This window comes from Lactuca serriola, chromosome 2 (assembly GCF_051521515.1).
Source record: "Lactuca serriola cultivar US96UC23 chromosome 2, Lser_US96UC23_V15, whole genome shotgun sequence".
In the NCBI taxonomy this organism is placed as follows: domain Eukaryota; kingdom Viridiplantae; phylum Streptophyta; class Magnoliopsida; order Asterales; family Asteraceae; genus Lactuca; species Lactuca serriola.
This window is the reverse complement of record NC_136409.1, coordinates 169,003,823-169,029,948: the sequence shown is the minus strand read 5'-3', so window position 1 is coordinate 169,029,948 and position 26,126 is coordinate 169,003,823. Positions and strand designations below refer to the sequence as shown.

The window sequence follows — 26,126 nt, the reverse complement described above, 5'->3', positions numbered from 1 at the left end:
GCCTCAAGTTTGGCAGCTTGAATTGGGTCACGACAAACCACGCCACTATGTACCGGATTAGGTGGAGATGAAGGTAAAGGTGACGGGGACGTTGGCGGAGGTGATGGGGACCTATGACGGCGGGCCGACGATTTGGTGTGTCGAGGTCATTTAGAACTCTCACCTTCCATATGCAAAATTTGGGGCAAAGTCAAAAAGTTAACTGGTCAACGGGTCAAAAAGTCAACTGTTGACGGGTCCAGTCAACTGAGTTTTGGCCACCAAATATTCGCGGGAAACTCAGTTTTTGAATGGTTTTTAGGTTATTGTTAAGTCCAAAATGACCACAGTTACATGTAATTTGACCTTAAGCATATAAATTCCACAAGTGAAGAATAGGAAAGAATGTACCGAATCGTTAATGGAATGGTGTTGTTATTGGTGAGAACGACCTTCTTCAACCTCCCCAAGCTTGCCTACATGAAGAATTAAGCACAAAACACCAAAATTTTAAGAAATTTTCGGACCTAGGGTTTGTCAACACCCCCAAATCCACCATGAAAATGCAATAAGATGGTGTATTAGATGTAGGAGATGAAGTGGGGAAGATGAAAATCAAACCTTTTTGAAGATTTAAGCCAAAATCATGAAGAATCATGGGGTTTTGATGAAAATCGGACCATGGGGTTTTCTTGGGGGAAAGGGGCTGTTTTGGAATAAGTGTGTAGAAGAATGGGGCAAAAACCCAATTTTTAGCATTAAAACCACAGGATCTGCTGCACGAACACATCCCGTGTTCCCATAAGCCAAATCTACACGACCCCTGTTGGGGTCAAAATTCCTGAGAAATACGCGAACACAACCCGTATTCATTATATGGCAAGAGGAACATGGGTCGTGTACCCCTCTGACTGCGGGATTGTTTGCCATTGATGAACACGACCCGTGGTCATTACAAGGCAAAAAGGACACGGGCCGTGTACCCCTGTGATTGCCACTTCCACTTTTTGAACCCAAAAATTTCCCTCTCATTCAAACGAAATGTTTTTGCATCCCAAGGTCCGTTTGGTGATTTTAAATCATGTTTAAATGCATTTGGAACATTGAAAACCAAAAACTCAAAGAAATGGAAATTGTTTTTAAAAAAAGACAGAAATACCCCCAAGTTGCCTTCCGGTAAGCTGCCCTTGTTTTAAGTCGTTGGCTCGACTTTGCCCCCGAATATGCTTCAGTCTTGGTACGTGGGGTTCCCAACAACTTCTATCTCATCATTCTTCACCTCGAATCCTTCGTAAAACGGCTTCAATCTAAGACCATTGACTTTGAATGTTTTTCCAGTTTGTTGGCTTGTGATTTCCACCGCACCATGGTCGAATACCTTTGTGACTACGAAAGGACCAACCCATCTTGATCTTAATTTCCATGAAATCAACTTGAACCTCGAGTGATAAAGAAGCACTTTTTGTCCTTGTGCAAAAGTCTTCCGGGAGATCATTTTGTCATGATACGACTTTGTCTTTTCTTTGTAGATCATGTTACTATCATACACATCATTTCGGATCTCCTCTAGCTCTTGGATGTCTAGCTTCCTTTTGTGTCTTGCCTCATCTTCATTCAAGTTGAATTTCTTTATGGCCCAAAAAGATTTGTGTTCGAGCTCAACCGGGAGATGACATGCTTTTCCAAATACCAACGTATATGGGGACATACCAATGGGTGATTTGAAAGTAGTACGGTATGCCCATAAGACATCATCCAACCTTATGCTCTAGTCTTTGCGATTTTGATTGACTGTTTTCTCCAGAATGCTTTTGATTTGCCTGGAGACCTCCGCTTACCCATAGGTTTGGGGGTGATAGGTTGTTGAGACTTTATGAGTTACCACATACTTCTTCAGGACAAATTCAAGCATCCGGTTTTAAAAGTGAGTACCACGTTCACTTATGAGAGCCTTTGGAGTGCCAAACCGGGAGAAAATATGTGCTTTAAGAAAATCCACCACAACTTTGGAATCATTAGTATGAGTGGATTTGGCCTCCACCCATTTGGACACATAGTCCACCGCCAACAAAATATATGAACAACCAAAGAGGGAGGAAATGGTCCCATAAAGTCAATACCACATACATCAAAGATCTCGCCTACTAAAATGGGGGTAAGGGGCATTTGATTCCTAGAGCTTAAGGATCCAGATTTTTTGCATTTATCACAATGTGCACAAAACACATAAGAATTGTGAAAAATGGTAGGCCAAAAGAATCCTCTATCTAAGAGTTTTCTAGCTGTCCTTTGGAGTCCAAAGTGACCTCCACAAGCATATGAATGACAAAAATTAAGGATGGATTGTGCCTCTTATTGCTCAACACACCTTCAGATCATTTGGTCTGCACAATACTTCCAAAGATAAGGCTCATCCCATACGTATCGCTTGGCTTCCTTCTGGATTTTATCCTTTTGCCAACAAGTGGAATCCAAGGGAAATTGATTCATGACCAAGTAGTTGACGATATCTGCATACCATGGTGCTTCTTTGGCTACAAATAAATGTTCATCTGGGAATGTGTCTCGGATTGGTGTTATGTCTTCGGGTGGCACAATACGGCTAAAATGATCCGCGACCAAGTTTTCTTTCCCACTTTTATCTTTGATTCCTATATTGAACCCTTGCAGTAGCAACATCCACCATATTAACCTCGATTTTGAATCTTTCTTGAGTAGTAAGTGCTTCAAGGCTAAATGGTCCGAATAGATAATCACTTTGGTCCTAAGGAGGTACTGTCAGAACTTCTCAAATGCGAGCAACTCCTTTTTAGTTGTCGTGTAGTTGGCTTGTGTATTATCCAAAGTCTTAGATGCATAGTAGATGACATGGTGAGCTCGGTCTAACTTTTGTCCCAAAACTACCCCAACCGCGATGTTCCTAGAATTGCACATGATCTCGAATGGGAGATCCCAATTTAGCGGTTGGATGATGGGGGCAGATGTCAAAAAATTGTTCAAACGATCAAATGCACTTTTACATGCATCACCAAACTCAAAATCGGCCTCCTTTTGTTGAAGTTCACACATCAGCACCGTGATCTTGGAAAAATCCTTTATAAACCGCCGATAGAAACCTGCATAGCCAAGAAAAGAACGCACTTCCCGAACATTTGTCGGGTATGGTAAGCTCTTAATAACATCAATTTTGGCCTTGTCAACCTCTAAACCTTTTTGTGACACCACGTGTCCAAGTATCAAGCCCTTGTCAACCATAAAATGACATTTTTCATAATTAAGGACTAAGTTCGTGTCAATGCACCTTTGTAAGATTTTGGTTAGATTTTGCTAACATTCATTAAAAGAATTTCCATAAACAGTAAAATATTCCATGAAAACCTCTATGATATTCTCGACATATTCCAAAAATATGCTCACTATACATATTTGGAAGGTCATGAGTGCATTGCACAAGCCGAAGGGTACGCGTCTATACGCAAAGGTGCCGAATGGATATATGAATGTGGTTTTCTCTTGGTCTTCCGGGGCAACCGAGATTTGGTGAAAATCAGAAAAACCATCAAGCCAGTAATAGTGAGATTTCCCGGCCAATCGTTCTAACATTTGATCGATGAATGGCAAAGGGAAGTGGTATTTGCGGGTGGAAGCATTCAACTTCCTATAATCGATACAAACCTTCCACCTGTTTTGCACACGGGTGGGTACCAATTCCCCTTCGGAGTTTTTGACAACGGTGACTCCGGCTTTTTTCGGGACAACTAGCATAAGACTTACCTACTTACTATCAGAAATGGGGTAGATTACACCTGCATTCAAGAGCTTCATGATCTCTTTTTTAACCACCTCCATCATAGGTGGATTCAATCTCCTTTGGGCTTCTCGGGTTGGCTTAAAGTCTTCTTCTATCAATATTTTATGCATGCATAATGATGGACCCAACCCCTTTATGTTCGTAATGGTCCAACCAATAGCCTCCTTGTACTTTTTCAAAATTCCAACCAACTCTTTTTCTTCTTCTTTTGCTAGCTTGGTTGAAATTATCACCAGCAATGTCTCTTCCTCTCTAAGATATGCATACTTGAGATGGTTAGGAAGAGTCTTCAAATCAAGACTCGGTGGGTGTACTATGGATGGAAGGAGTTTCGGATTGGGATTTTTGAGCTTCATGCGGGGTGGTTCAACTCTCATAGGTTGTGCTTTTTCCAAGGAGTTGATTGCTTCAATCAACTCATCCTCCAAAATGTACTTATCAACTAGATTCTTGATCCCTGTCTCATCAAAATGCTTGCTCAAGATGGTGGTTAGCACATCTTGGCTTGAAAACTCGAAACAATAATTAGTACATGAATCAATAACATCTATGAAGCTTAAAGAATGAATATCACTAGGATAACGCATAGCTTCAAAGATATTAAAGTTGATCACCTCACCATCGAACTCCATAGACAAAGTACCATTTGCTACGTATATTTTTGTTTTTGCGGTACTCATGAAGGGTCTCCCTAAAAGGATAGAGCTCGATTGTGGGGTGTTGTCATCACCCATATCCAAAACATAAAAGTCCGCAGGAAATACAAGTTCATTGACTTGAACTAACATGTCCTCCAATACACCTTTTGGGTGTACCAAAGACCGGTCGGCAAGTTGAATGATAACTCTTGTTTTTGATAAAGGTGCAATTCCCATTGTCTTATAGCTTGAATAGGGTAAGACATTAATTTATGATCCAAGGTCTAGCATGGCGCGTGGTACAAAAATGTTACCCATTTTACAAGGAACCGTGAAAACACTAGTGTCCTTGCATTTTTTTGGTAGCCATTTTTGCAACACGGCTGAAACGTTTTCCCCAACTTTTACAGTTTGATTACCTTTAAGTTTTTTCTTAGATGTGCAAAGTTCCTTAAGAAACTTAACATATCTAGTAATCTGTGTAATAGCATCTAAAAGGGGGATAGTGATTTCAACCTTTCGAAACATTGCCATGATTTCGTCATCTTCCCATTCTCTCTTTGTACTTGTTAGCCTTGAAGGAAATGGAGTTGGTGTGACTTTCACTTTGATCTCTATTGGTTTCTTTGACTTTGAAGTATTTTTCCTTTACTCTTCTTTGACAGTTTCTTCCACCTCAATCTCTTTCTCTTCCTCTTCTTCATTCGACATCTTTGGACCTTCATAGCTTTTCCCACCTCTTAAGTTAATGGCACATGCATTGTGTTTCAGGTTCTTCTCAGCTTGAGATGGTAGCTTGCCTTGTGATTCCATCTTACTCACAGACTGAGCAAGTTGTGAAACTTATTGCTCCAAGCTTTTTATGCTTGCTTTCGTTTCTTGTTGGAAGCTTTGAGTGCTAGTGGCAAGGGTCTTGACAATATCTTCTACTGACATGCTTGATGAACCCGCTTGTGGAGGTGGTTGTGGTGGATGCCTTGGCTGGAAATTTTAAGGTTGAAAAGGTGGTCTTTGTTGATTTGGAGGAAATGGTGGTCTTTGTTGGTATTGATGTGGTTGATTTGGTTGATAATTTCCCCATTATTTTCCTCCCAACCTTGATTGTTGTTTCATCTTTTGTTATTTCGTGAGTGCTCAAATCCCCTTTGGTTTGACCCGGAATATCCTCCTAACGCATTTGCTTCTGCATAATCCTCGTCTTGAAGTTATGGGCACATAGCGGTTGGGTGCCCCACTTAAGTGAAAATACCGCACGGGCGGGGTGTGGGCTGCACACCTTTGTCTTTGGCTAGCATCATAACCACTTTCGTAAGCTCAGACAATTGAGCTTCAATTTGAGGAGTTTGGACCTCTTTTACACCTCGGGTGCATCCGTGTACCATTCATCATCATGGCTTGAATGTTTAGAATCTTCGGCCATGTTCTTAATTAGGTTGCGGATATCGGATGGAGTCTTGTCGGGTAAAGATCCGCCACTTGAAGCATTAAGAAACCTTCTTTCCATTGGATTCATTCCTTCAATGAAATATTGGAGGAGTTGGTACTCGGTAATTTTGTGCTTGGGACAACGGGCACAAAGTTTCTTGAACTTTTCCTAATATGTGTGAAAAGCTACTCTTTTGTGTTGCTTGATTCCAATGATTTACCTTTGTAGGGCTGAAGCTTTCATCTCCGAAAAGTATTTGTCCAAAAAGAGTCATGCAAGATCTACCAAAGTTGTAACTGTCCCCGGTGGGAGGTCATAGAGCCAATCTTTTGCTGCGTCTTGCACCATGAAGGGAAATGCCACGAGCTTGATTTGATCCTCCGTGACATTGTGTTGTTTCATGCCCACACACACAATATGGAATTCGGTTAGAAACTTGTGAGGATCTTTATTTTCCAGGCCTCTAAAGGTTGGGAGTAAGTGGATGAGCCCGGATTTCAGTTCTAGGTTGGTGGCTGCCGGATATGTGATGCAAAGAGGTTGTTGAGTAACCTCTTGCCTTGACCATTGACAGGGAGTTTGTTCGAGTGGTGGGTTTGAAGGTGGATTCCCCTCATGGTTATCTCCCATGGTGTGAGTAGTGTTTGGGATATTATAAGTAGGTGAAGATGGTGGAGTGGTATTTTTGGGTGAGGAAGGTTGAGATGAGAGTGATAGGCTTTTTGTTTCGGATGCAAACACACTTGAGAGGGGTATGTCCTCCCAAATGTTGATTAATGGAGGGTTAGAAGATGAAGAAGTCCCAAAACCCGTTTGCCTCTTACGAAGCTTGGCTTGCTTCCTTAACTTCTTTGCAGTCTTTTCTATATACGAGTCAATTGACAATGGTGTACCTGTACGGAAATATCTAGGCATAAACAACTAGTAACATCGTGTCCCCAGCAACAACGCCTTGCCATGGATTCTTCGTGACCCATTTCCAGAATCATCCCAACTCCACCGGCATTTCCAGCTTCCGGGCAATCTCTTTTGAAAGGCCCCACATCATCGCATCCGTAGCATGCTTAACCTACTCCAGCGGCAGGCACTTCGTTAATCGGTTGGGGTGGTGATATACATAATCGGGCAGTATGCCCTTTTCTGTTGCAGTTACGACACTGCATTTCCTGGCAATTTACGTTGTGGTGAAAATTGCACTTGTTGCATTTGGGGAGATTACCAACATAGGGCTTAGCTGGTGCAGGGTTAGCAGGAACAGCAATAGGTACAGTAGCAGCATGGACCGCTACTAATTGTTGCTCCTTTGAGGGTTTGTGAGAATATTTTCCCTTTCTCTTATTCTAGGCTTTCTTCTTGCTATTGTTGTTGTTATTGTTGTTGTTGTTGTTGTTGTCTATGTTGTTGTTGTTGTTGTTTCCCTTGCGTTGTTCTGGGGCAATAACCACTGAGTTTTGACGGGCTCTGTGGTCAATAAGGGACTATGCCAGCTCTTTGGCATCGTCAAAGGCAACAGGCCTGGAAGCAATGACACTTCCCTAAATCTGGGCGACAGCCCCCAGATGTACCTTTCAATCTTTTTGCTCTCCAGAGCAACCATTTCTGGACATAGGATTGCTAAGTCGCATAATCGATTTTGTGTAGGTTGTTATGTCTGAACAAACCATAGTAAGACTCCAGAGCTCTTGCTCAAGCTTTTGAATTTCCCCTCGCGGACAGTACTCCTGCATCAACATGGTTTTCAAGTTCTCCCAACTTATAGAGTTAGCCACTACCAAGGTTAGTGACTTAACATGGTCGTTCCACCATGTTAGGGCTCTATCAGCAAAGGTACAAACAACAAATTTGACTTTGTTACTCTCTGGGCAGGAGCAGATCTCGAAAACTACCTCTGTTTTCTCAATCCATGCCTTAATGCCATCACTCCTCCAGTCCCATTAAAAGTCATGGGTTTGGCATTTGAAAAGTCCTTGTAGGTGCACTCACGATGGTGCTCGTGACTATCCCCCTTGATTGGAAGGGTGTGCGCCACTCCCCGATCCACTAGCGACAGTGGTAGTTATTTGTGACATAGCAGTAGCAACGACTGTTGTGACTGCTGCCTGAAACATGGCAGCGTCAAATTGAGGAGGTGGTGGCGGTGGTGGCGGAGGTGGTGTTGGCACTTCATTAACAGGGTTACGCCTTGGGTTTCTCTGTGGATGCATCTTTCACCTTAAGAATTATAAGATGAAAAGACAGTCAGATATCAAGAATGAACATGAATATGATATCTCTTAACTAAAACACTTAGTTCAATATGAATCGTGTAAGGAATTGGAAATAGAAGTCTATTGCAAGTACAACTTGCAACAGGATAATATGAAATTGATTGGTTATTTTTCAAAGATTATGAAAATGCATGTCGATTATAATGGTATATTGAGTACATAGAGTTTAGAAAACTTGGCATTATACAGGTCTACAATACACCACATTAATGGAAAAACATCGACACTGAACCGACCTACCGAAAATGAATTTTTTTACAGTCGTACTAAAAGACATGAAAAATAACGCTAAAACATATCCGCAAACTTAACTATAACCAAGGTTGTAGAACTCATTACTCGGTACCTGCTCGGCCGACTACCGAGTAGTGAGTACTCGGGAGTACTCGGATTTGGTAATTCATGTTGAAATACTTTTAGGGAAATTATATATGTCAAAATCATACGTTAAAATCATATGTTGATTGAAATATAACAAAATTAGATACATGTGAATACACAAAAAATGAAAAGCACATAATGGTCTCACTTTGTGAATAATTACTGAAAATTTAAGATATATATGTAGTAATAATCACATGTGTGTGTGTTAAATAATAAATCATTAAGTATATTATACATATTAATCACCAAGTTGCTCGAGTTTTACAACAATGCTCAGGTCAATAAGGGGCCGATCGAGGAGTACTCAGGAATTTGTAACTCGCCTCGGTAAGGGGCCGAGTAGCGTGTACTCGGAGGAGAAATCGGCCTACTCGGTGAGTTTTACAACACTGAATATAACCCAAAAGAGTAAGTAGTAAATGAGTAGAGTATAATCTACTTCCTACTAGTTCCAGCCTTGAATTTAGCTAGATGACGTTCTATTTCGTACATACGCATGTCTTGTGCTATTTGTCATTCTCGTAGTTATCTAACTTCGGCTTGGGATGCCGCCAGTTCTCTCATCAAGAAATTAGTACGATCCCTTGTCACCTTATGGTTGTCTTCTAAGTTACAAATGTGAATGGTGTTGACTCCTGTAGCAGCATCAACCTGCATGACTCAGTCGATAGAAGCTCTTCCTTGTTCATCATTACGCGCCACACGACGAACTAACACCGGGAGGGCTCTGTCTACTGATCCTCCTACGTCCATATTGTAGAAACTTCGGTGTCCTTGGTTAGGATGGTTCCGACCCTGTTAGTTACTCCACATGTCTATGTTCACCGCCCAGAGAGGCGTCAGGCCTTGGAAGTTTTGTCGTGGATTAAGATTCTGGGCAACTGGTGGTGGATTATAGGCTTCTGATTATCTTCAGGAAAAGTTTCTGCAAAATCATCATCTAAGGGGATTTCAGGATTCTCTTCTAGCTCATCGTCGATCCATCCTTCATTTCCTTAATTGGGAAGTACGGGTCTCCGGGTAGATGGAATCCAGCCATTGATATGTAAGCGAGAACAGGGATAAGAGATATAGAATATAATTAGTAATTATAGATTGCAAATACGAGTTTCTACGAGAGAAACTTATAGTTAACAAATAATGAATCTTGTAAGACTTGTTTTAGGTACTACTATAACTACAAAGTGTATACTAATTATATATAACTTGGGTATAATCGACCTTCGACTAAGTGATCCTGCTCTAAATCTATAACCAAACAAGGAACAGGAAATGAAGCTAGATCACATATTCTAAGTCTATATAACTTTAATTATATATAACTGTAATATACCCTTAATATTTATAGCTCTACCCACAATGGTTCTTTTGTTTTCACATGTTTGTTATTAGTATATAGTGCCTAAAATAATCCTATAGTATTTTAACTTTATGTTCTGTTCTAGAGTTCTTCTTTATATGTATAGTCGGTAAGTTTTAGACATGCCGCAACACTACCATCACTCCCAAACACATGTTGGTCATATCTCAAACCAATATAGTTGATCAGGCTATATTAATCCCAATATGATTACATAACTGCCCAGGCTTGACAGCAGTGTCCAACATCCAAATACATTTAAGTTGTAATGACTGTGATACTGTACTTGTAGGTATGAGTGTTAGTATACTTCTTGTAAAAATACTTAAACTTTAAAAGTATATTTTTAGTAAGAGCTCTTAGCCCGAAATGAATTTATAGTTTGTATATCATTTAGGGATTGATATCCTGAGTTCACTATCAACAATGCTCTGATACCAATCTATATATCACACCCCCAAACCAGACGGCGGAAACGTCCGGGAGTGGATCACTTCATTTGTAGTATCACAACACATGCATTATAGTAATCAAAGTACAAACAACCATTGGATTAATAAATATGAGTTTTTACATGTGTTCAATCAATTTATATCAACACCAAAATAGTTATAAAAAAGAAGAAGACATGAATAAAAAATAGCTCCATCTTCTCAAAAGCGCGGGGAGTACCTGTTTACTGATTCCCTGAGAATACAAATAGTTTGAAAAGAGAGTATCAACATAAATTTGAGTGAGTGCATAAGTATTTATGTTTGAAAGTATGTTTTCTTTTTCTTGAATAAGTAAATTGTTCCTAAAAATCCTATATTTTTAGTTGTATATGAAAAGTAGTTTTAACCACATAAAATTGTTCTATTTGTAACCAATGTTATGCTTTTGTATCCTTTTTTCTATAAAGTGTAAAAGTGAGTGTGCCTGGCTTCAACAGCTGTTATTGAATTCTGAGATGTAATACTGTAAACTGTATTTTTGGTAAACTAGTACTTCGAAAATATACTAGTGTTTAGTTAATTATACACTAATCGTATTGTTAATATCTTTTTAATTAGTTATTATAACAATACTGAGACTAGATGGCCTGAAACAACGCTTTGAAGGTGTTTAAACTGTTGAAAAACTGTCACTCGTAGGCGTGTATGCCTAGCTGTAGCTAGCAGTCTGAGTGCGGGGTTGTCAATCCCAATATAGATCTATACACACTTGTTTCGATCCCCCGACTGGAGATTCTGGTTATAATGTCAGGACTTTAACTATGTTGTTTAAATGAATTAAACAACCTAAATCAAATGACTCATAAAAAGCATATAGACGTTACGTGTGTAATATAAGTGAAAACTCAATCATTCTGAAATAATGATTGATTGTATACTATGTATTTGAAAGTTGTATACCCTTGATTAGTTTTAAATCAAACCCTTATTCTTGTAAAATGGTGTACTCTTGCATTCATGAACAGTTAATACGAATTCATAAAGTACATATAAATTATAATAGGTGTAATTTATGATTCATAGAACATTAATTATGAAGTATACTAAAGTACACCTTTTTACAAGAATAAGGATTTGATTCAAAACTAATCTAGGGTATATAGCTTTCTAATACATGTTAAGAATACTAAATTCAGGAGTATACAATCAATCATTATCTCAGAATGGTTGGGTTTTCACTTATATTATGTGACAACCCGAAAATTTATTGACTTCTAGCCTTGTTAAGGGTCATTCTATTGGGTTTTAAGCCTGGTAGACTTAAGGAATGAGTGTTAGAATGTACCTGCTAGAGACGTTGAGCAACATTTCAAGCCTTATTACCACCAACAAGAGTTCACGGCCACAACACTTGAGTTTACGACCGTAAACTCAAGGTGGGCAATAAACTCCCTCCTTAAGAGTCACTTCCTTCAAAAGGCTGCTTATGTCTTTTATAAGTGATCAAAATATTTCAAAAACACTTTTAAACTTATGTTACTTTATAGTTTAACAAAACTACGTTTTTAAAGTAAAAGCATAACTTAGTGGCAAAATTAGTCTTTTCAATAACAGTTCAAGTAAAACACTGGTAAACTATAAGGGGTATAGTTTAGAGGTTCAGTTCATACTAGATACTAGAGCATACTACAAAGAGAAATAGGGAGGTAGATACATTACATCAGAGAGACATACTATACACTATACATGATAACAGAACGAACATACTAAGATACTATAACAGAACGAAAATACTAAGATACTATAATAGAACGAACATACTCAGATGCTATAGCATGAGAACACTACATGATCTAATTATACCAATGAATCACTAAGTAATTGTTCTAAACAAAATGTGATAGTTAAATTGGGTATACATGATTGTATAACTTTAATGTGGATTTACACGGCCTAGCAACTGGTTTGCTGAAGTCGCATTTGGTTCCCAGAATCTCTTGACAGAGAGAGCGTATAGCATGGGTACTAGCCTTAGCATTATGACCTAAATAAAACAAACATGTTTTTAAGGAAATCAGTACGCCAGGATGTCAATTTAAAAGACAACTGTGTACTTATATTTTCCCATTACTTTCATTATTGTGACAGGTCCACTTGTAAGTTAATGCTATTTTCGAATCAAGATAGTTATAAACTAGGGAAAACTTACAGTTTACAAAAGACAAACATAAAAGTTGAGTCTAGTACATTAAATAGAAAGGGGGCCTATAATGCTAACTTTATGATTCCTTAGTGTACACATCAGGGATATATATTAATTGGATCCGACGGGTATTAGGATGTGTGCTTTCCGCTTCATTTCCTGTTCCTTGTTTGGGTGTGGGCTTAGTGCAGATTCACCCAACCTACTATCTATCCGATCATAGTTACATATATATTCCGTATACACCAAGTAATCATAAGGGGTACTATGTATGCGACATGTCATAGTATACAAATTCAATACACTCTTTTCTAGTACAAAACATACTTTTCAGTTAGAACATTTGATATATAAAACTAGAAACTTACAAGTAAAGGGTTTAATCCATTATATTGAACCGGTATAAACTTAAAAGACCTTAGGTGGTTAACTCTATAATACCTTAGTTTATACATAAGGGTTATATATAATTAGTACCCGATAAGTAGTTGGATGTGTGCTTTCCACTTCATTTCCTGTTCTTTGTTTAGTTGTGGGCTTAGGGCACATTCACACAATTAACTATCGATTCGGTATTAGATTCTATATAGCTAGTATAAACTAAGTGATTATAGAAGAAACCACTGTGGTTACCATTTTTACTAAAAGAAATAAGGGTTTTTCTAAAGAATCTTTTCATCAAATATAAAGGAACTATTACAGTTAACTCCATGAGTACCAAGTGAATACACAAGGGTTATATACAACGATGATCTAACAAATAATGGGATGTGTGCCTTCCGCCTCATTTCCTATTCCTTGTTTGGTTGTGGGCTTAGGGAAGATACTCACAACCGATTGTTTGTTTACTTCTAGGTTTTATATAACTTGTATCCATTTAGTACTCATAGAAAGGATTGTAGAGTCATTTTTACTTATCTTTCATCAAATCAGGAAATATAGGTTTTTTTGGAGGAGCATGCGAACTTTTGTAAATAGAACTTACTACGACTTTCTACAACTTACTTACATCACTAAAATCTTATGAACTCACTAGCTTAAATGCTGATCTACGCTTTCAAAATAACTTGTATTCTCAGGAGACCAGTAGACAGGTACGCGCACTGGGATTCAGAAGATGGAGCAGTATAGCTTCAAGTCTTGTTTTGTTATTTACTTTGTAGTCTATGTTATGTGACCACATACTTTGTAAACACTTTCTTTCTAATGAAATGGTTGTTCATTACTTTAATTACTATGATGCATGTCTTGTGATACTAAACATGACGTCCTCCACCCCCGAACGTTTCCACTATTCCGGTTTTGGGGTGTGACAAATTGGTATCAGAGCATTGTTTATAGTGAATTAAGTATATCAACCGATAAAAGATATACAACTATAAATACAATGGGGCCGAAGTGCTCTGGATAATATTATGTTTTAAGAATATAACAATTCCTTATAAAAGTATACATATGTGCTTATACATATATACATACTAGAACGAGTATCACAAGAAGAACAAAACAGAAGTATTTAAAGGTTTAACATTATGGTCAAACCTTGAAAGTTATGTAATCACAGCTAGGATCAATATAGCCTGATCAACTATATTCATTCGAGATGTGACCGACATGTGTTTGGGAGTGATGTGGTGTTGCAACAGTCTTAAAACTTACCTAACTCTATTCAAGGGAATTCTAGATCAGAACATGAGGATAAGATACTATGGGAGTATTTTATGATACTATAACAAGACAACAAGTTTAAAACATACCAAGTTTATTACATTAAAATACTATAGGAGTATTTTAGGCACTATATAAATAACTTATGTGATAACCTAAAAGGCCCTTACAGATAGGTATATAATCTTGCAATGTATACTCCCAAGGTTTTATATAATTGAGATTACATAGACTTAGAATTTGTGATCTACGCTTCACTGCCTGTTCGTTGTTTGGTTGTGATTTTTAGAGTAGGATCACTTATTTGAAGGTCTATTTAATCTTGAATTATATACAACTTGTATACATTGTACAATTATAGGAGGACTCTGTAAGGATCACCCCAGACAGTTTCACTTAAACCTCATAGATTCTTTAGTCACATCCATTCTCGCACGACAAACCCAAATAGATGTAACCACTTCCTCATAGCGGTCAACAGAAGAGTCAAGGAGGAACAAAAGCGAGTTCAAGAGAAGTTTTCAAAGAGGGATTAGCCAATGTAAGCAAAACGTCGTATGTGTCACACTAATAAATAATAATCTTGGTTAACTTAATGAGTTAGTGGAAACACTGCTCACATTATGTGTTAGGACTATTTTCTTACATGCAGCTAGTAACAGTTATTCAGGTAATGTATATTCATTCGAGGATAGCCAGTCCAAATTCATAAAGTTTATTAGGTATAGACTCTTTTATGAATTGTTTCCAGAACCCTGTAGAAGTCAGGACCCGATACACTTAGAACTGGGATAACCTTGAATTTCAGCATTCGGCTTATATCCACTGCTATAGATTTATTCCATCTCATCTTTGTATTCTTTTAGCAAAGATGCCTCCTCGCAGACCAAACATACGCACTACTCCGATAATGCCAACTCCAACGCCACAGTTTGATTATGCTGCTCTCCAGGCAACGATATCCTCTGCAGTGGCAACTACTCTAGCTCACTTCGGCGAAAGTGGTACCTTTGGATCTGGTAGCGGTACCCACTTAACCAACCCCATAAATTCTCTCGGACACCCAAGGGAGTGTTCGTACAAGGACTTCATGAACTGCAAACTCAATTCCTTTAATGGAAATGGTGGAGTCATTGCTCTGATGCGATGGTTTGAGAAAATAGATTCGGTCTTCGAACTTTGTTCGTGCCTAGAAGGGAGAAAAGTAAAGTTTGCTGCATGCACCTTCTCCGACAGAGCCCTGGCATGGTGGAACAACCATGTTAAGTCACTGAACCTATTAGTGGCCAACTCAATAGGTTGAGAGAGCCTAAAAGAGTTATTGCTGGAGGAATACTGCCCATTGAGAGAAGTTCAAAAGCTGGAACAAGAACTATGGGATCTCACGATGGTAGGCTCAGACATAGTGTCCTACACTGACAAGTTCAGCGACCTAGCAGTGCTATGCTCTGTGATTGTTACCCCAGAGAGCAGGAAGATAGAAAGATACATATGGGGTCTAACTGCCCTGATCCTAGGAGATGTTTTGTCTTCTAACCAGCCACATTCGATAGTGCCAAACGCCTGGCCCAGCGACTCATTGACCATGGAGTCCGCCATCATGTAGAAGTCCCTGTTCCTGAGCCATCTAAGGGAGAGGACTATAAACGAAAGTCGAGGAACAAGAGGAAAAAGAAGCGAACAACACAGGAGACCCCACAGGAGCAACAAAATAGTACTATGTACGCCGCTACAAGACCTGCAACCCCAGCATCTGCCAGTCGATATACTGGAACCCTCTCGAAGTGTGAAAAATGCAACTATCACCACACCGTAGTATGTCGGGAAATGCAGTATCTGAACTGCCACAGAAAGGGACACAGAGTCCATTTCTGCAGGGCACTGGCTTAACTGATCTCCCAAGTCCCCAGTGTTGAAGAAAACCAAGCCTGTTATGATTATGGTGAGATTAGACACTATAAGAGGGACTGTCCGATAATAAAGAACTCAGGTGCGGATGGACGAATTCTGATGATCACCGCAGGAGAATCAACCCCAGATTCGTCAGCGAGCAGCAGTACGTCTTCGATCTATGAATTACTTTAAAAATTAATTTATATTTATATACGATTAAAACTTGGGGAAAAATTAAAAGTAATTATAATAACTCACTTATTGAAACAAGTCACAATATTCATGAGAACTAAGAGATCCGTTCAGAGAAGCTATGATGGCTTAGTATGTACATTAGAGTTGTGTATAGATAAGATTTTACGGACTTAGAGTGACTGATTCCGCCAAAAGTCCTGTTCCTTGTTTGGTTGTGGATTTGAGGCTGAGTTACTCTGTCGACGGTCCTATTCATCTTAATTATTCATAACTTGGATATGACAGGCGATCATAGTGGTACCGAGGAGGATCGTAGTATAAAGTATCGACACTTGTTATCAAAGCACTTTCATTGTATGTACTCGCTCATCATGGTATGATATGTAGAAGTGTTAACATCAAGGGAAAAACAGAAAACACTAGAACGTTTACAAAGAGTATGTTGTCGAGCACACTAGGAGTAAATCATCGTATAACATACATTTCTTTCAAGTCGGCCAAACTTTGTTCAGTAAAGAGTCCGTTACTATCATTCGTCATGAGTTGGCATGGTCCTCACCATACTAAGTTCATATGTTTCTATTGCTTCGACTGCCAAATTCATGAAACCCTCGTCATTCGTAGCAACAGTTCGACCTAAACCTCAGTTTTGTCATTCGTATTTCTAAACCCCGAAGTACTCATGCGAAGAGTACTTTTCCTTCCGAAGCCTTGTCGCCATATGTTCAACAGACCTTTCCAAAATACCACTCGTCCAACATACCAAGTTCAAGCACAGAGGCTAAGGACGAATACAACCCACCTATCACTATCCAGTGTATACGCGAGGGTGGTATATAGTTATGATTAAGCAGATCTAGTATGTGTGTTTCCTCCCTATCTACTGTTACTTGTTTGTTTGTGGACATGGGGTAGAGTCGCACATCCGACCGTCTAACTAATCTTAATTATATACGACTTGTATCCATGAGGTAATGATAGATGGACAAGGTATGAATCCGATCATGGACATTAGGGCAAAGTTTCCAGGTCTAAGAGTGGGTATTCTTCCAATCAAAGGAGCGCAACCCCAGTAGTACTGCTAAGAAAGCTAATTTCGGGACGAAATTCCATCTAACGGGGGGATGATGTGACAACCAGAAAATTTATTGCCTTCTAGCCTTGTTAAGGGTCATTCTATTGGGTTCTAAGCCTGGTACACTTAAGGAATGCGTGTTAGAATATACCTTCTAGAGACACTGAGAAACATTTCAAGCCTTAGGACCACCAACAAGAGTTCACGGCCACAACACTTGAGTTTACGGTCATAAACTCAAGGTGGGCCGTAGACTCCCTCCTTAAGAGTCACTTCCTTCACTTTTCATCATTATTCACACTTCCACCTCAAGAACACTTGACTTCTCTCTCAATTATCATCGAGATTTTCACTCCCGATCTTCACAAAAGTAAGTGATTCTTCCCTAGAGTTGTTTTTATCCTTCTTACTCTTAAATCCCCCTTTGATTTCATCCATGGAAATCAACTTTTGGTTAGATCTTCAACTTTCACCAAGAACACCAAGAACATACACTTGTTCTTGGTGGCCAAAAACTCCTCAAAGGACCTCAAAAGTGTGAGTATTCCATCTATCATCTAGTTGTACATGTTAAACACTAGATCAAAGCCTTGAAACATCATTAAACTCAACATTAATGAGAGTTTACGGCCAGGAGTATCTCCCTTGGCCGTAAACCCTTGTAATTGCCATGTTTTGAGCCTTAAAAACTTATAGACCCTTGCTAACCCTTGGAACACTTGAACGTTTGAAACCCCTTGCCTTTATGACCCAAAATGAGACCATTTGGAGATTACGGCCATAGACTTTATGGTATGGCCGTAAACAACTCAAACTATTTCCAATAAGTTAGTTTTGCTCATCCTTGTGTAGAGCAATGGTCCCTCAAGTTTCCCTAGCATTCAAACACCCTCTTAAGCACATTTTACCATGAGTTTACGGTCGTAAACTCTGTAGCCGTAAACACCTAATGGTGGCCTTAAACATCCCTTAGATGAATCACATGTGATTCTAACACTTGGTCCAAGTGTTTCCTAGTCCCTAAGGGTGTTTCCTTTCATATACTTGCTTATAAACACTATATTCATGCCAATACATGCCATATATGTCATTTAGGACTCGTTTGTGTCTCGAGACTTCATTCGTGGAACTTCTCATCCTTACATGCATATTCGTTTGAATCACCCACATAAGGTGAGCTCATACCCATATAATGAATCTTTTAACTGTTTTAAATGCTTTTAAGGGGGGGAATACAAGTTGAACACAATGATAATTGTGTAAATGTTTGTTATAAACATCTTTCAAAAGATTCCTTATGTCTTTTATAAGTGATCAAGACATTTCAAAAACTCTTTTAATGTTATGTTACTTTATAGTTTAACAAAACTCCATTTTTAAAGTAGAAGCATAACTTTGTGGTAAAATGAGTCTTTTCAATAACAATTAAAGTAAAACACTAGTAAACTATAAGGGTTATAGTTTAGAGGTTCAGTTCATACTAGATACTAGAGCATACTATGAAGATAAATAGGGAGGTAGATACAATACATTAGAGAGACATACTATACACAATACATGATAACAGAACGAACATACTAAGATACTATAACAGAACGAACATACTAAGATACTATAACATAAAGAACATACTAAGATGCTATAGCATGAGAACACTACATGATTTAAGTATACCAATGAATCACTAACTCATTATTCTAAACAAAAGGTGATAGTTAAATTGGGTATACATGATCGTATAACTTTAATGTGGATTTACATGGCCTAGCAACTGGTTTGCTGAAGTCGCATTTGGTTCCCAGAATCTCTTAACAGGGAGAGTGTATAGTATGGGTACTAGCCTTCACATGATGACCTTAATAAAACAAACAAGTTATAAGGAAATCAGTATGCCAGGATGTCAACTTAAAAGACAAATGTGTACTTATATTTTCCCATTACTTTCGTTATTGTCACAGTTCCACTTGAAAGTTAATGCAAACTCTCTTTCGAGTCAAAATATTATAAACTAGGGAAAACTTACATTTTACAAATGACAAACAGAACAGTCGAGTCTAGTACATTCAATAAAAAGGGGGCCTATAATGCTAACTTTATGATTACTTAGTGTATACATCAGGGATATATATTAATTAGATCCAAAAGGTAGTAGGATGTGTGCTTTCCGCTTCATTTCCCGTTCCGTGTTTGGTTATGGGCTTAGAGCAGATTCACCCAACCTACTATCTATCCGATCTTAGTTACATATATATTCCGTATACACCAAGTAATCATAAGGGGTACTAGGTATGAGCCAGGTCATAGTGTACAAATTCAATACACTGTTTTCTAGTACAAAACATACTTTTCAATTAGAACTTTTGACGTACAAAACTAGAAACTTACCAGTAAAGGGTTTAATCCATTTTATTGAACCAATATAAACTTAAAGGACCTTAAGTGGTTAACTCTATAATACCTTAGTTTATACATCAGGGTTATATATAATTAATACTCGATAAGTAGTTGGATGTGTACTTTCCGCTTCATTACTTGTTCCTTGTTTGGTTGTGGGCTTAGGGCAGATTCACACAATTAACTATCTATTCGGTATTAGATTATATGCAGCTAGTATAAACTAAGTGATTATAGAAGAAGCCACTATGGTTACCAATTTTACTAAAAGAAATAAGGGTTTTCTTAAAGAATCTTTTCATCAAATATAAAGGAACTATTACAGCTAACTCCATGGGTACCAAGTGAATACGTAAGGGTTATATACAACGATGATCTAACAAATAATGGGATGTGTGCCTTCCGCCTTATTTCCTGTTCCTTGTTTGGTTTTGGGCTTAGGGCAGATACTCACAACCGATTGTTTGTTTACTCTAGGTTTTATATAACTTGTATCCATTTAAACCTCATAGAAAGGATTTTAGAGTCATTTTTACTTATCTTTCATCAAAGCAAGAAATATAGGATTTTCTGGAGGAACATGCGAAGTTTTGTAAACAGAACTTAGTACAACTTTCTACAACTTACTTGCATCACTAACATCTTATGAACTCACCAGCTTAAATGTTGATATACGCTTTCAAAATAACTTGTATTCACAGGAGACCAGTAGACAGGTACGCACACTGGGATTCAGAAGATGGAGCAGTATAGCTTCAAGTCTTGTTTTGTTATTTACTTTGTAGTCTATGTTATGTGACCACATACTTTGTAAACAATTTCTTTCTAATGAAATGTTTGTTCATTACTTTGATTACTATGATGCATGTCTTGTGATACTAAACATGACGTCCTCCACCACTGAACGTTTCCGCCATTCCGGTTTTTGGGTCTGACATATTATACACGTAACGTCTATATGCTTTTTATGACTCATTTGATTCAGGTTGTTTAATTCATTTACACAACATAGTTAAAGTCCTTCCATTTTAACCAGAATCTCCAGTCGGGGGATTGAAACAATTGTGTATAGATCTATATTGGGATTGACAACCCCGCACTCAAGCTGCTCGCTATAGCCAGGCATACACGCCTACCAGTGACAGTTGTTATCAATAGTTTAAATGCCTTAAAAGCGTTGTTTTAGGCCATCTAGTCTCAGTATGGTTATAATAACTCAGTAAAAAGATATTAACAATACGGTTAGTGTATAATTAACTAAACATGAGTAAATTTTCAAAGTACCAGTTTACCAAAAATACAGTTTACTGTATTACATCTCAACATTCAATAATAGCTGGTGAAGCCAGGCACACTCACTTTTACAATTTATACAAAAAGGATAAAAAAACATAACAGTGGTTTACAAATAGAACAATTTTATGTGATTAAAACAACTTTTCATATACAACATAAAATATAGGATTTTCTGGAACAATTTACTTATTCAAGAAACAGAAAACATACTTTCAAACATAAATACTTATGCACTCACTCAACTTTATGTTGATACTCTCTTTTCATATTACTTGTATTCTCAGGGAATCAGTAGATAGGTACTCCCAGAGCTGTTGAGAAGATGGAGCTATTTTTGACTCATGTCTTATTCTTTTGTATAACTATTTTGGTGTCGATATACACCGATTGAACACATGTAAAAACTTATACATTTTAATGCAATGGTTGTTTGTACTTTGATTACTATAATGCATGTGTTGTGATACTACAAATGAAGTCATCCACCCCCGGACGTTGCCGCCGTCTGGTTAGGGGGTGAAACACAATCCCACTAACCCACTTATTTGCTAATGTTAACATGTTTCCTAGGTTCTCCTAGGGTTCCCTTCTCGCCACTCTCCGCCATCAATAGTAGAACAACACCCCCACTCCCGCTAACTAACTTATGAATTTAATTACATGCAACTAACACTAGATGATTCTTTGACTTTAAGGCCTCACGATATACCGGTTGGACTCAAACAAGAGTTGCGCAATAGAATTTAACCTAACATTCTAAAATTATCTAATTTCTGCGACATGCAACCTAAAATATTTGCTTGATAGTTACCTAGCATTAGCAGTGGTACCTAAAAGCACAAAGCAAGCAACATTCGAGCATCGAGTTCTAACCATAGCACTGCCTAACATGACATCCTAACATATCATCATTAATCCATACTAGCATACTGTTTTATAGGCTCATACAGTAAGCATACATAGGCATCTCTCATCTCACACAATTCTGAGTAGATCCTTAGCCCTAATCTTACATGCTATTCTCATATTCACATACTAAGTAAAAAACATGTGTGGGCATTTGGGAACACTTACTTGACCTCGGCCAATTGTATGAATCACACCTCTTCTTTCTAGTAGTAATTTCTTTAGAAATCGTTTCTTTTACAAAAAATTTTCCAAACCCTCAGTTTGAGTTTAGACACACTTGAGAGTGTGTCTGAATCCCTCAAACCAAGGCTATGATACAAACATCTAAGATCCTAAAAATCATGAGTGAAATTTTTATTATTTTTAAGCCAATCGAAATCCATCGAATATCCATCTTAACCATCAAAAGTACAATCCCAAAATCATAAAAAAAAAAAGCTAATCACAGTTGGATCTGTTGCGATCAGGTCGTGACCTTCCCTTTCCAACTGGAAATACGTGAAACATAAATTAAACCGTAAGCACAAAGCATAGTGAGTTCTAGAAATACCATATAACATACATCATTCATACATATCATACTAAAGTATATAAGTGTCTCTTTCACCCATGAGTCCCTTCTAACTCTCTATGTCCCTTTCAACTCCCTGGGTCCCTTGCAACTCTCCGAGTCCCTTATGACTCCTTCGGTATCTTTCATTTGGTACGGGTGTAGTTCACCCATACAACTAAGTGTACAATCATTATATCAAGAGTCACGAAGACAACAGGCACATACAAGCATATTAGTAAGTGGCGTAAAGGTCACCACTACCCTACAACATAATCCAATGGGTTTGCATTAGTGCCTTCGACCCACAACCATAGTGAGGAAGCTCACCTTAACCTGAAGATAGACAAATCACACTCTCGGGCTGCTGTTACCACGACTCCTCACACTGAACATATCCAAATTTAACCCAAATAAATAATCAGGATAAGACACCAAAATAAATGGTCCAGATTATAATCTAACTACTAAGGGTAAATGACCATTTTACCCTTCTCTTAACTGACCCATCTAACCATGGCCCAAACCCTTAAAGATCTAAAGCCCAATAATGCCCCAAAAGACATAAGGCCCACAAAGGGCCCAGAAGGCCTTTTGGTGAGTATGTCATGCATACTTTGACATCCCCATTTTCACAGCCATAAAGGACCGATTTGTTTATGCTTTATTTGAAATTAAATCAGAGTATTCATTTTAAAGAATAATATTGCGGAATTTGTACCCAAAAAAACATCATAAATTTATTATCAAAGAATTTCCGAAGAAATGTATATTGTTTATAATGAAACTTTGGGATTTTATCGTCAATATAGAAAGATAAGCATAGACATACCTTATATTCATTTACACTAGTGATTTACATCTCTTTTAATCTCTCAGTATAATGTAGCTTGGAATCGAAACCTGTGATACAAATAAATAGAGTGGGTCAGGTTGGGAAATCTGGTGAGTACATAGGGTTTTCAACCCACAATAATAAATTTATTATGTTTCATCATCAAATAATTATCCCAATTACCCATCCCCATTATCTTCTTTATTTCTTAAAGATGTACCCTAAGAATCATCTATCATTAACTCATTCATTCCTAAGGATTTTCCTAAGGAATAGGCATGAAGTCCATAGTTGCGAAGGTTTGTATAATAGGCACTAAGTCCATAGTTGTCGATGTTATTTGTTAGGCACTAAGTCCATAGTTACCAGGGTTTATCTCTTTTATTGACAATATTATTTTAGGGAGTCCACCCACAATAAATGTCAATGGGTTTTTAGATTACATCTGATAAACATATTGTTCACAACACCTATAGGTGGCGAGCCTGCTCGCGTTCCACTGGATTGTCTAGAATAGTCCGTGGTTGTCATCTATACTCTGCTAGATGACTGGGCCATCGTTTGGGTCATCGCTTCTCATCATCTTTCACCTCTCATCATCTATATCATCTTTCATCTCTCATCATTCATTTCTCATCTCATCTCATCTTTAATCTACCCATCTTTACCCATCATAATTATATGTATAAAATACGTATATAGTTTAAATCGAATAAAACATGTATATCTTGTTCATCCAGCATAGACATCAAGAACTCAGATAATATGCACGCATATGACGTAATTTATATTAAATATTTCATATCTATGTGTAAGATGAAAGTAACTATCCACTCACTTGTTAAAGTGATGATTCTAAACCCGGGCAGCGCTTCGCTTCTAACAATTCTATTTTCTATCGGCGAAACCTAGTATTATTACCGCTAGATTTTAGTATAATATTTATAGTGACTATTTACGAGCGATATTGTTTTATAAGTGTTAAACAATACTTTTCAACCACTATGTACAAACAGGGGATAGACATGAGACACCAAAGGGCATGACCATTTTGGCATTATAACACTTCTTAAATCCAACAACCCAATGCAGCCCTTCAAACCAGATTCCCCGTTCCGCGAGTAGTTAAAAGATATTATAATAACATGTTGTATACTTTATTTTATAATACATATATTTTTTATAACTTCATAATAACGATATTAAACTTAAACATAAGCTATACTTAAAATAGGGTAACCATAACTTAATTATAAGTGGGTTTGGCTAGGAACCAAGCTCTACGGGGGCAGAACTTCCGAGCCAAAAGTTCTTCTTCTCGGAGCCTTTTGGCGCTCCAGGACTCGCCTTTTAGCACTTAGGAAGTGCTAAGGAATGAGAGGGGCTAAAAGGGATGTTTGAGAGAGAAAAAAATGGGAAAGGTGTGAGTTTTTGGGGTGATTTGCGCCTCTATTTATAGGATGCGTTTGGTACGAACACGGAGCGTTCTCTTGCTAAACACTAGGCGTTCGTGGATAGGTGTCATCATCTGGTGCCAAGCAGTGGTGAGAAATCATTGGCTCAGATCGCGCCACGTGTCGCTCGCTGGTTACTCCAAAAACTAATTATCTTCTAAAATTCGTAACCTTTGCATACGAGCTCTGTTTTGACGTTCTTTATATCCACGCGTAGGTATCCAAAATCTCTACAACTTTTGTTTTGACTCCGTCGGCTAATTTTGAATTTATTTTTAAAGTTATATTTTAACAGACTTAGAGAGTTAAAATCCGTTAAATATTCATAACTTTTTCATCTAACATTCATTTTCGATTGTCTTTATATCGCTGAGCTCCTATTAATGAGATCTTGAATTCTCATTTAGGTTGTGTCAGCTAAAAATCGATCGATTTAAAATTCAGTTTCCAGGTTTTGCACTAATATGCTAATCTTAGAAAAATCATAACTACCTCATATGAAGTCAAATTTGGACGTTCTTTTTATGCACGCTCACGGTTTAACATCCTCGGAATCCTTAGAGGGAACATAATCAATTTCTTGCAGTGTCATATATAATCAGACTGAATAGGATTTTAAGAGTTGTCACAATCATTCTGTCACACCCCCAAACCGGAATGGCAGAAACGTTCGGGAGCGGAGGACGTCATGTTAAGTATCACAACACATGCATCATAGTAAAATAAGCAACAACATCCATTGCATTAATATTAAAGGTTTACGTTCTATTCGAATCACATATGATTGACTCCAAAAGTAAATAGCAAAACAAGGACATGAAGCTACTATGCTCCATCTTCTAAATCCCGGTGCATGTACCTGTCTACTAGTTTCCTAAGAACACAAGTGATTTGGAAAGAGAGTATCAACATTTAAGTTGGTGAGTACACAAGTATTTTCGTTATAAAAAGTATACTCTTCGTTCTTTGTAAAAGTTCGCCAGTTACTCCAGAAAATCCTATATTTTCTGATGTGATGAATGATAAGTAAAAACGACTCTTACAATTCCTTCTATAAGTACTTAATGGATACAATTTGTATACAATCCAGATCAAACAGACAATCGATTGTGTGAATCTTCCCTAAGCCCATAACCAAACAAGGAATAGGAAATGAGGCGAAAGTCACACATCCCATTGTTTGTTAGATCCTCATTGTAAATAACCCCAAAGTATTCACTAGGTGCTTACGAAGTTAACTGTAATAGTTCTTTAAAATATGATCAAAATATTCTTTAAGAAAATCTTATATTTTCTTTTAGTAAAATGGTAACCACAATAGTTCCTTCTACAATCACTTAGTTTATACTAGCTAT

At 37.8% G+C, this 26,126-nt stretch overlaps 1 protein-coding gene across 1 annotated transcript; it reads right to left on the bottom strand.

Moving 5' to 3' along the window:
* Positions 1 to 1,207: 1,207 nt before the first annotated feature.
* LOC145089779 (uncharacterized) lies at positions 1,208 to 1,687 on the bottom strand. Its single transcript, XM_079028176.1, has one exon. It carries the CDS (start codon positions 1,685 to 1,687, stop codon positions 1,208 to 1,210), a length of 480 nt encoding a protein of 159 aa, XP_078884302.1.
* Positions 1,688 to 26,126: the final 24,439 nt, after the last annotated feature.